This window comes from Anguilla rostrata, chromosome 19 (genome assembly GCF_018555375.3).
Source record: "Anguilla rostrata isolate EN2019 chromosome 19, ASM1855537v3, whole genome shotgun sequence".
In the NCBI taxonomy this organism is placed as follows: domain Eukaryota; kingdom Metazoa; phylum Chordata; class Actinopteri; order Anguilliformes; family Anguillidae; genus Anguilla; species Anguilla rostrata.
In genome coordinates, this window is record NC_057951.1 from 4,339,465 (window position 1) to 4,349,996 (window position 10,532).

At 45.9% G+C, this 10,532-nt stretch overlaps 2 protein-coding genes and 1 long non-coding RNA gene across 4 annotated transcripts in view; 1 reads left to right on the forward strand and 2 right to left on the reverse strand.

Annotated features, from left to right (window-relative positions):
- LOC135245543 (uncharacterized) overlaps window positions 1–519 on the forward strand; it is a 55,001-nt gene extending 54,482 nt beyond the window's left edge. Inside the window, exon 3 of the long non-coding RNA XR_010327287.1 lies at window positions 412–519. This is a non-coding gene — a long non-coding RNA (uncharacterized LOC135245543). The remainder of the gene's footprint in view (window positions 1–411) is intronic.
- A 513-nt stretch (window positions 520–1,032) lies between these two features.
- On the reverse strand, window positions 1,033–6,232 carry LOC135245534 (ubiquitin-conjugating enzyme E2 N). Its single transcript, XM_064318640.1, has 4 exons — window positions 6,076–6,232; window positions 3,213–3,459; window positions 2,605–2,745; window positions 1,033–1,842 (listed from the first exon to the last, which is right to left on the reverse strand). The coding sequence occupies exons 1-4, from the start codon at window positions 6,103–6,105 to the stop codon at window positions 1,796–1,798; spliced, it is 465 nt and encodes a 154-aa protein (XP_064174710.1). The 5' UTR covers window positions 6,106–6,232; the 3' UTR covers window positions 1,033–1,795.
- A 973-nt stretch (window positions 6,233–7,205) lies between these two features.
- mrpl42 (mitochondrial ribosomal protein L42) lies at window positions 7,206–9,321 on the reverse strand. 2 transcript variants are annotated; one of them, XM_064318642.1, is made up of 5 exons: window positions 9,163–9,321; window positions 8,935–8,995; window positions 8,606–8,690; window positions 7,894–8,057; window positions 7,206–7,398 (listed from the first exon to the last, which is right to left on the reverse strand). In XM_064318642.1, the coding sequence occupies exons 1-5, from the start codon at window positions 9,239–9,241 to the stop codon at window positions 7,353–7,355; spliced, it is 435 nt and encodes a 144-aa protein (XP_064174712.1). In that variant the 5' UTR covers window positions 9,242–9,321; the 3' UTR covers window positions 7,206–7,352. The 2 variants fall into 2 exon arrangements, with proteins under 2 accessions (XP_064174712.1, XP_064174711.1); XM_064318641.1 differs by having other exon boundaries at window positions 8,935–8,998.
- Window positions 9,322–10,532: the final 1,211 nt, after the last annotated feature.

The window sequence follows — 10,532 nt, forward strand, 5'->3', positions numbered from 1 at the left end:
GATGCGTGCTGATTTATTTGTAAATTTTATGCTCAGTCCTGTTCGTGTGATTTGCATAAGGAAACGGAACATGTCATGAACAAATAAGATAAGAAAAAAACGATGCATGTTTTGTGAATGAGGCCCATTGTTTCAATTGTCAGTTATTGAAGCAGTTGCAAGTTACTGTGGCCAGGTTAAATCTGGAAAATGAATGTTATACATGTACTGCCAGGCATGTATTCTACCACATGTACACACGCGCACGCACACCCACACGTGCACAAACACGCACACAGCCCTAGGTAGGCTCCTGGGGCGACCACAGCGTCTTTCTCCAGGTTCTTCTTGCCACATAAGTTGATGAATATTCATTAAGTTTATGAATACCTCCGGAGCCGTCCAGTAAAACAAGACAACTTTACTCGACAGGTACGCGAGAAGCCGAGACCCGCCCCCCGGCCACGCACCCTCCCACCCGGCAGTACTCCACAGCCCAGCTCAGCCCCCAGAGCCGCCAGGCCCCCCGGCGAGAAAGGTAACCCGCTCACACGAAACCTCCTCGGCCTCAGCGAGCCGCTAGCGGCTAGCGCCCCGCTCTAGCAGCGGCGGGAGCAGAGCACAAAAAAATCGCACCAAGCTTCTGGAGTCGCGTTAATTCGCCTGTCAGTCGGGCGTCCCGAAAGCCATTGAGACCTAGCAAGACACGGACGACCATTTACTTATTATAATCAACAGATTTTGTTTTTTTATTTATTTACAGAAAAGAACAAATAATGTAGGGTGGACTGTTTTCACAATTTTCGCTGGAGTAGGAAACCATTTTTTTTTTCGCTCTCTCTCTCTCTCCCCCGTTTTCAATATAAAGAATGAATTTACAATCAGTTCATTTGCTGCGGCTGGTTGACCTTAGAGCTGAGAAGGAGGCCGTCTCTGATCCCTCTTTGAATAAAATGGGAAGGGCCCCTCCCAGAGCCTGGTGCCCCCCCCCCCCCCATTCCATTAACATGGCAGCAGCAACCAAACACATCCAAAGAAAATACTAAGACCACATAGAATAACAAAAATATTTTACTAAAACAAAAGATTTACAGATTTTGTTTTCCCCCTGGATTCCCAGACTAGCCAGGGAAAAGTAAAAGCCTATGTCAGACGAGGTTGTGTGGGCAGGGGGTGGGGCTTGGGTTGGGGGGGAGGAGTCGGCGACCACACGAATGAGGATGATGGCGGCTGGCTTACCTGCCGGTTTAGCCACGTCCCCCCCTTTACCGTTTACCTCCGAGTCGGATGTTTCCACTTCATTTCACTTCGGGAGGACCAATGAACCGCTTTGTAACGAACCAATAGCGTCGAAGGAAGAAAAAAAACATTAAAAGGAAAAGGTAAAAAAAAAATAGGGACCTAACCCCCCCCCCTCCCCCACTTTCCACAGATAGCCCAGCTGCCCCCCCCCCCCAACCCCCCCCCAACCTCCACAGTGGGACAGACTAATGCCAGTTAAATGCTAACACCGCCCACCCCCACTCCCCCCCCCAAAACCCACAATGTCAAACAGACGGCCTCCCGCCCTGGCGTCACGACAACGAAGCGGGACGAAACACAGATTGGCTGACGTGCATTTAAAATCACCAAATGGCCAGCGGTTTTTTGTTTTGTTTTTTTTTTGTTTGTTTTTCTCCCGTTTTAATATACGCTTTTGCTCGTTTGCATTTTTTTATTATTTTTCTTCCCCCCCCCCTCCCCCTTTAAGACTGTGTCCTTTGAGCGGAAACGAAGGCAGGCAGTCTCGGCGGAACTGGAGGGGCTCCCCTCGGCTTCACACTTCGATGTTGTTCCCCGCGTACAGCCGGGTCCACGTGCGGGCTGGAACACACAAGAGCGACGATGGCGTCGAGTCACACGCGCAGGGCGAAGCACGTTTTAGCACGTTCTAGCACGTTTTAGCACGTTTTAGCACGTTTTTTGAGCAACAACAGGCTTCAAACTCCCGGCAAAGGGCCAAAAACTAAGCTGGAACTCTGGGGGGCAGTAGTGACCTTTAAACCAATTGCTGATTTAATTTTCTTTCATCAACAGCGAAAGCTATTAAATACCTGAATAATTAGCAACAACCAACAGGCCGGTGGTTCTCAAACTCGGCTCTGGGGAACCACTGCGTGTGCTGGTTTTCAATCCAACCTCAACTGCAATCCCAGAATTTTAACAAGCTGTTCATTTTTCATACTGAGGTGCTTTTCATGTTTCAGAGCTGGGGTCCCCAGTCTGACCCAGAAAGGGCCAGTGTGGGTGCACACACCTGATTCTTCTACTCAAGGTGCTTAGCAACGACTCTGATTGATTAGTAGAATTAGGTGTGTGGAATGAAAACCAGCACGCACAGTGTTCCCCCAGGATAGTTTGAGAACCACTGAAATAGGCACCAACTATTTCTTCTCCAATAGACTATTTAGGCTGCTGTTATTATTATTAATTTATACAGCAGCTGGAACTCATTACTGAAGGTTTCCAACCTGAACCATCATACATATAAATAAACTCATTCATGTGCGTGTCAATCTCCTCAAGTGCACTCCCTCTTACTATTCTTCTCACTTAAACACACTCACGCACGCCTCCAGGGCTCACCTGTCTCTATGGCTTGGGCCTCGTTGCTCTTCCACTGCTCCGCGACGTCATTGGCCAGCGGATCGTCGGGGTTGGGAGCGCTTAGTAACGCCTGGATAGACAGCAGCACTGTGCGGATCTGCAGGGCCGGGGACCACTTGTCTGCAAGGCAGACCGACAGAGCGCAGAAAGAAAGGGGAGGGAGAAAGGGACATCTGAGGACCAAATCTGCTTCAGCCGTCTGAAGCCAGGACAGTTCAGAAGCAGAAGCAGCAGCCAGGACAGTTCAGAAGCAGCACATTTTTTTAAAAGGCTCATATTTATCCTGGTGAAATTAACCCCATAAGGCGCAAGATTTAAAACACGTGATCAGAATGTTCTTAACTGAACATTCCGATGCTGATGTAACAATTGGAGTTCTAGAATACCCACTTGGAATTTTTGAAAGAACATTCCAAAAAAAAAAACCTGCTCTCCAAACCGATAAAAGCCCGCGAACGTTCCCGACCGGCTGCGGCTTCATCGACGTACGCTCAGGGCGACCGCGACGGTGCGACCGCGTCAGGGCAAATTCGAAAGCGACCGCGACCACTCTCCGGAAAACATCGACCGACCGGGAACGGCCTTACCTTTCAAAATGTCTAGACATATCCTCCCCAGCTTGTCTACGTTGGGGTGGTATATTTTGGTCATGAAGCGCACTTTGGGGGCCGCCATGGGGTACTCCTCCGGGAGAAAGAGTTCGAGTTTGAAGGTCCCGCCCTCGAACGGCGAGTCCTGCGGCCCGGCGATCACCACGTGGAAGTAGCGGGCGTTGCTCTCGTCCGGCTCCGCCTTTATCCCGGGAACGGGCTCCGCCAACAGGCGCTGCGTCTCCTAAACAGACGCACACGCACACAGACACACGCGTAGGTCATTTTACAGGCCCATAACTTTTTTGGGTGAGCGTGCATGTGTGAGTGATTGAGTCTGTGAGGGAGAGTGTGTTTGCACGTGATAGAGAGTGTGCGTGTGTGAGTGAGTGTGCATATGAGTGCGAGTGTGCGTGTGTCTGTGTGTGCATGAGTGCGTGTGAGTGAGTGTGCATATGAGTGCGAGTGTGTGTGTGCGTGCGTGCGAGTGAGACAGTGTGTTTGCATGTGAGAGAGAGGGAGTGTGTGTGTGTACGTCAGAGATAGGCACAGGTAATTGGACTGAACCACTGGTTACGGACTCGTTTTCTTTATTTTCATTTGAATAAAAGGCAGCAGTTTAAAAGGTTTTCACCCGATTCAGAAAACGATCATCGACACAGCAGACACGCCTGCTGCACTAACACCAGTTCTCTAAAAGGAGCTAGCAAAGGGCCTATTAAAGATGAGGTTTCGCTGAATAGCCAGCTGCACATAGAGCTGGTTTAGCTGCTGTTGCCAACCAGTCATTGAATACAGCCTGTACAATTACAAGCACCGGTGTTCCCCTGGGTGTTTTCATACTGGCCGACAAAATATTTATTTTCCATACAAGCGAAGTTAACGTCGGCCACAGCCGCCAACGGTAGCACCAGGAATAATTTGTATAGGATGCCCGTTGGCATGCAAATCAAATCAGTTTAAGGATACAATGCGTAGATATTTGGATCCAAATAGCTTTGAGGTAACTGAAGTGAACATTCGCAGCCGTTTCATAATTATTCGTTTTCATACACCCCTGCTGGGGCATAGGTGACCACGGGATTTAACCTGCTTAATGTATTGGTCACCGCGTTTTTACCTGGTCAAAACAGGTGGTCAGACAGATTTTCCTGAGCGGTACAGATGCGTTTCACTCAGCAGTTTTTTTGTCACTGCGCAGCACAACTCGACGGAAATACCACAACTATTTTCTTTAAAATAATCAGGTATGGTATAACGCAAGATAAGAGTGTGCGGAACCACAGAGAGAAAGCCAAATATGATTGGCTCTGTGCGTTGACGTTCTCAGAGCCAGTAGAACTGCGTAAAATGGATATGCTTTACGCCTGAGTGTCAATTACAGTTACACGCAGCACCTGGAGAAATATCACACCGGGTGAGAATTAATAGATAAAACACAATGTAACCGATACGCTCAAAATGATGTATTTTCACCATCGGTACGTTTTTTGTGCGAGACTACGTCAGTGCATGGTCACCGTCAGTCACCGCACTCGTGTTGATTGACAGGTTGTCTTATAATTTTGAAGTGTCATTATGAAAAAGAGGCATACATTTTAAAAAAGCCATTCTGAAATATGTCATTGTGCAATCAAAATGAAATTAAATAGGGCCACGTTGTTGTGAAAAGGACAGTCACAAGGTGGAGATTACTTACTTCTAAGTAAAATTAAGTATTTATTTGTACATTTATTTAAGTACAGATGTATTTATATATACAATATTGGAACGTTAAACGTTAGTCTTCCATACACGCCTCCTTCCAAGATCGAGGCATTAAAACAAGAAAGAATGCCACAATCTGCAACGATCACCAAAGAGCCATCCGGCTACTCCCCAGTTAACTTAGTCGTTTAAAAAATAAAAACTCAAAACACTTGCCTTATTATTTTTATAACTAATAAATACATCTTAACGAGCAAGGTCTTGGGTGATATGTAAGTTGATATGCGGGGAGCGAGTTGGCCAAAGTGAAAGATTCAATATGCGTACGATGCTATTTTGCTAGGTAGGCTAGCCACCCTTTGCTACAAGTTCACATTTCTGCAAACGTGCGCAACGCCCCCGTTTCTGTGGGCGTCCGGAATCAGCTGGTTAGTTGTCACTGTTGTGAGAAGTTAGCTAGATTGCCATCCAACCGAAACACAAACTAAAATCGCACTAGCTAGCCAAGTTTGCACCTTGCACCGCTAGCTTGCTAATGTGCCCATTCATTTCGCATGGCCTGCAGCACAGAGAGCCGCCCATGAACACGAGGCCTTCTGGAATATACCTTCATGCATGCCCTTACTTGATCGCAGCCTGACAGACAAGAATAAGCGAATGACATCGATAGATTAGGCAGCTCTAAATTTTCTGTAATAAGCGACTTCTGCAAATGCATCGGACACTTTTAAAGACGGAAAGCAAGATCACCGCCCATCCAGAAAAAGGGTCACGTTCACAACTCCCCGCCTGGCTGAACAACCGCGTATATGTATCGCGCTAGCTACGCGGCCAAAAGCATAACTGGTGACCGTATATTCCCTCTCAATCAACGCAAGGTCCATGTATTTCAGGGTGATAAAATTAAAAGGGACAAGGGACACTCCGCCATTTTTACGACTGAATATAGCGCTAGCCAGTTAGCTATGTTTCAACCCAGCATTATAAGGGTTTAGACCGATTGAGTAACGGAAGTAAGCCACCAAAAATGCTCCTGTCGTCTCACCAAAGTTACCTCCCCTTACGTGTGCCTGCTTCTGTGTTTAAGCAGTTTTTTCAATACTCAGTCAGCCATAGCTGCCTGTGCATACTGGATACAACCATGTATATTTACCTTGACGATCCTACGGGGTAGTCCTGACATCTTGTCTTAATGCGGTAGCGGTTTTCGCTGCGACTCTATCAGTGCTTCTTCATTCGTTTGCACTGACAGCGCATGCGTAGCCCTCTTCCGGTTGCGTCAACATCATAGATTGTGGAAACGAACCAGATCATTCGCAGCAGCTCTGTTTTGGACATTGATTGTTCTGTCTCTGCCTTATAAACATGACAATTGCGCGTTTAATTTGAAAATTAATAGATATTATGATTATGTATAAACAGTTCATAAGCACCGCCCAATCCCTAGATGACAGAAACATAAGTTCACTATCTGGTTACTACAGAACCTATCAACACTCATGAAGTAAGAGAGGGGAGAGATAATTTATAGCAAATCACAGGTCATAACTGTACTAGTAAACATAGATGACGTTGTTTACATTTCAAGAATATTAAGTAAAATATCTCTAAAAGTATTACAACCTATAAAGTGAGATCCCTAGGCCTTTTAACATACAATTAGCACATAACTGCAGTGTGGGCATTTATAGCTCAATTAAATAACTAATCAATGATACTAATTATATAGGGGACTCATTTCCCAGCTTGCTTCAGAAGTAGCCTACCAAAGACTGATTATGGCTACATCATTTACACAATGCCACCTAAGGTAAATTCAACAATTCAATTGAAAATCAACATTTCTTTAATTATCTTATTAGGCAAAGCAAACGTGTATCGTCGTGGTTTATTTAAATGTTGTATGAATGTACCGGTGTAATTCTTTTTTAGCAAGTGATGATTATTCAAGTTACAACAAATGCAAGAGATCTCCAAGACGTTCTTTCGGTTTACTGAAACTACAATGCTGAGCTGGAGCTGATCATCTATCCTGAAGGGTATGGACAGTGTGGTTATCTTTGCTGGAATTTGCTGATTTGATATCTGGCTGGATCGCGTTTCTCACGATAACGTCATACATAAACACTACAGGTTTCTTGGGAGAAAGAAAGAACATGGTTATTGGGTAAACTTGCCATGTACTACGGATGCATAATGTTCGATGTGGTCTCGCCGTTGCATCGTGAAACACGAATAACACGATTTCAGTTCCGCTCAGCTATAAAAGGTACTTAACGCAGCTTTATACAGAACTTTTAAGGATTCGTTCATTTATTTAGAAAACAAAATTCACAAACAGTGGACAGACGGTCTTTCAGAACAGCACAGGGTTACGTGACGGCGGCCTGAACGGGCGTCAGACGGGGGGGTGGGCAGCGACGCAGCCAATCACCGGTCTTTGGGAGGGTTGCGATTCCTGCGTCGGGTGTGGTACCTGGGCAACGAGAAGAGGGGTTTTAAGCGCGAAAGGAATGGAATCCAGATCCCGCTCCATATGTAGCCTTGTAGCCTTTAGCTTAGAACTTTAAGCATTACATTACATTACATTACAGGCATTTAGCAGACGCTCTTATCCAGAGCGACTTACACAACATTTAAATAGCATTTTATTTTTTACATTGTATCAATTTATACAGCTGGATATATACTGAAGCAATGCAGGTTAAGTACCTTGCTCAAGCATACAATGGCAGTGGCCTACCCAGGAATCAAACCTATGACCATTCGGTCACAAGCCCAGTTCCTTACCCACTGTGCTACACTGCCCCGCAGTAGCAAACAGTAGCAGAAGCCCCTATGGGGCATTGTACGTTCAGCTGTACTTTCGCAGCAGAGCCCTGCAGTACACTCCCCACTGTTACAGTGAACAGAGACGGTCGGAGACAGTGGATGCAGGCTTTCCACCAATCGGAGAGGGGGAGAAACTCACTGGCCAACCGGGTACCAGCGGTGCTTTGTGGTGTAGAACATCTTGCTGAGCTCCTCGATGGTGGGCGCCTGCTTGTCCTGCAGGACCTCCCTGCTGAGGCGGGACTTGAGCACCTGGTCGTGCGTCTCTGCGGGGTTGGTCAGCGGGTCCGGGCGCGGCAGGGGCTGCGTCGCACACAAAAAGGACGGCGTTCACAAAGCTGTCCGTCAACTGCTCGCGGCTTCCTGTCCGAGCTTCTCTGTGACTAGAGACTGCCTTCAGGGCTCACAAGCATGACAGCTCATTCCACCTTGATTCAGCAGCAGCGTTGCTACGGGAACATGTTCTCTTAAACACTACCAACAGTGGACATTTTGAGTAGCTTCAGGGTTCAGTTATGTGAAAGGGATCGAACATGGGTAGCCATTAGAAGCGATGTAAACCATTAGGACAATACGAATGTTCTACTACATATTCTGCCGTGATTTTCTACCAGCAGTCAGCGCATGTGCATCTTTGAGGCAAAGCTACCAAACCCCCCATGCGATTTGGATCCAAGTCCGAGATCTGTAGTCCTAATGCACTTGTCACCAGCTTTAGATGTGAACAAAACGTGAAACAAATATCAGGCAAATAAATAGCTCTCCTTCAATGAGTCAGTCTAAAAATGTATTTCAACGTGTAGTCCTTAGAAAGTGTTTGGCTGAAGAAGAGCCCCCAGTCTCCCTCTCACCTGGGTGAGTTCATACGGCACGTCCGCGGGCGGATGGTAGCACACGACTGTTTTCCCATCTGACGTCAGGCCGATTTCCACTTTGCTGTGAAAGACAGGGACACTTCCCATTTCACTGTGTAATCACCCTGCCGCCTTAAAAGACGTTTCTCCCATAACCTCAAAACAGCTTAGCACTCTGAAGGAGCCAAGAAAATAAACACAAATACTTAACAATACACAGTTATCTGGAAAACATGCAGAATGCAAAATGACAGACGTGCACTTTTAGGCAGCACACATGTAAGCGTAAAGTTAGCTCACTCGGTTTGCTCTCCGGGCACACCTACCAGTTCAGATCATCTGCAGGTCCAGTTAATGTGGATTTATGATGGGCGGACACGACGGTAACTGCTGAGGAACACAAGTGGTTTTGATGCACGTAAACGTCATTCCAAAATTTTGCTGTCAAATCTATGTGACTAGTAGGATTGAGTTTGCGTGCACTAGCTGGCGGGTTTTCTGCAACTCAGTTACTTTCTCTGTCTCCGGAACATCAGCTAAGTATCGTTACTTACCTTTAAACTGCCTCTGCGCGACGAAACTAGAAATTCGTGAAAATATACATGTTAGTTTTGTTGCTTGACCTACAGCCATGCTTCCCAAGCAAAAACACTCTCCTCTCTAGCGACCGCCCCTTTGTGTCACAGCAATTGCGTTCCGTGTGAGAAACGAGTCCTCGTAACAACTGATCCGGGACGTTTTCGCTCAGCCGCTCAGTTATTAGGCCAGATGTACAAAATTAATGAGAAAAACGGCTTTCAGACGAACAAAAAAAATAAAAATTTGATACTGCATATTTAAAAATATTATGGCTCTGAATAATGATGACATAACTGTTAATAATTGTTTTTTGATGTAACATTTGATGTAAATTGGTTAAGGCTGAAATGTCACAGACTGTGCATTGCCTCATCACATGTAGTCCAATAACTTGTGAGTCTAGTAGGTGACAAACATGCACCTAAATTGGCTTGCAGAACCCATTTTATCACCAAAACATAGAAACACCAGACGAACACGCACATTATCTGCTCTTAACATGCTAATGTGTTCACATGTTAATTTGACGCTTGTGCCGACTCCCATCTTTGTCTTTGCATATGTGCTCGCTAGACGTGTGAAACGAAAGTAACGCGACTACAGAGAAGGTGTTACTACTCCGTGAAAGGGCAGAATGAACAAGAGTGCATGTGATGTTCCTTACTTTTATGAATGGCCACTAGTTGTATTCAAGACAGCACTGAGGTTTAAGTTGTATCTCACACATCTATAAAGCACACCTCTGAGGACACGCCTCTTATTCATGATAATCATTTGCTTTCAGTTACCAGTAGTGATTGTGACATCAGCATTAGAATGTTCAGTCAAGAACATTCTAATCACATTTTACATTACATTACATTTACTTGGCAGACGCTTTTATCCAAAGCGACGTACAAAAAGTGCATTTCATGGTCGTAGACAACTGCTGAACACAGGTTCAGTAAGGTACAATACTTATTTTGTACAGCTATTTCTAGCCAAGAACACAGTTCACAGTGAACACTATTCTGACCTAACCTCTGCAAAGCCAACTAGGCAGAAGAATAAGCTACAGTATTAGGACAAATACAAATTACCAAAAGAAGTGCTGGGATGGGGCAACATGTAACAAGTGTCATGAAGGGGGGGGGGGGTTTATATAAAAGTGAAATATACAGTGTGGTGGTGGTTAGTTTAGGTATAGTCTGAAGAGATGAGTCTTCAGGCCACGGCGGAAGATGGGTAGTGAGGGGGAGGTTCGGAGAGAGAGGGGGAGGTTCGGAGAGAGACGGGGAGTTCGTTCCACCACTGGGGAGCTAGGGTGGAGAAGATCTGTGATCCCTTTGGGCGGGTGGGAGGGGTT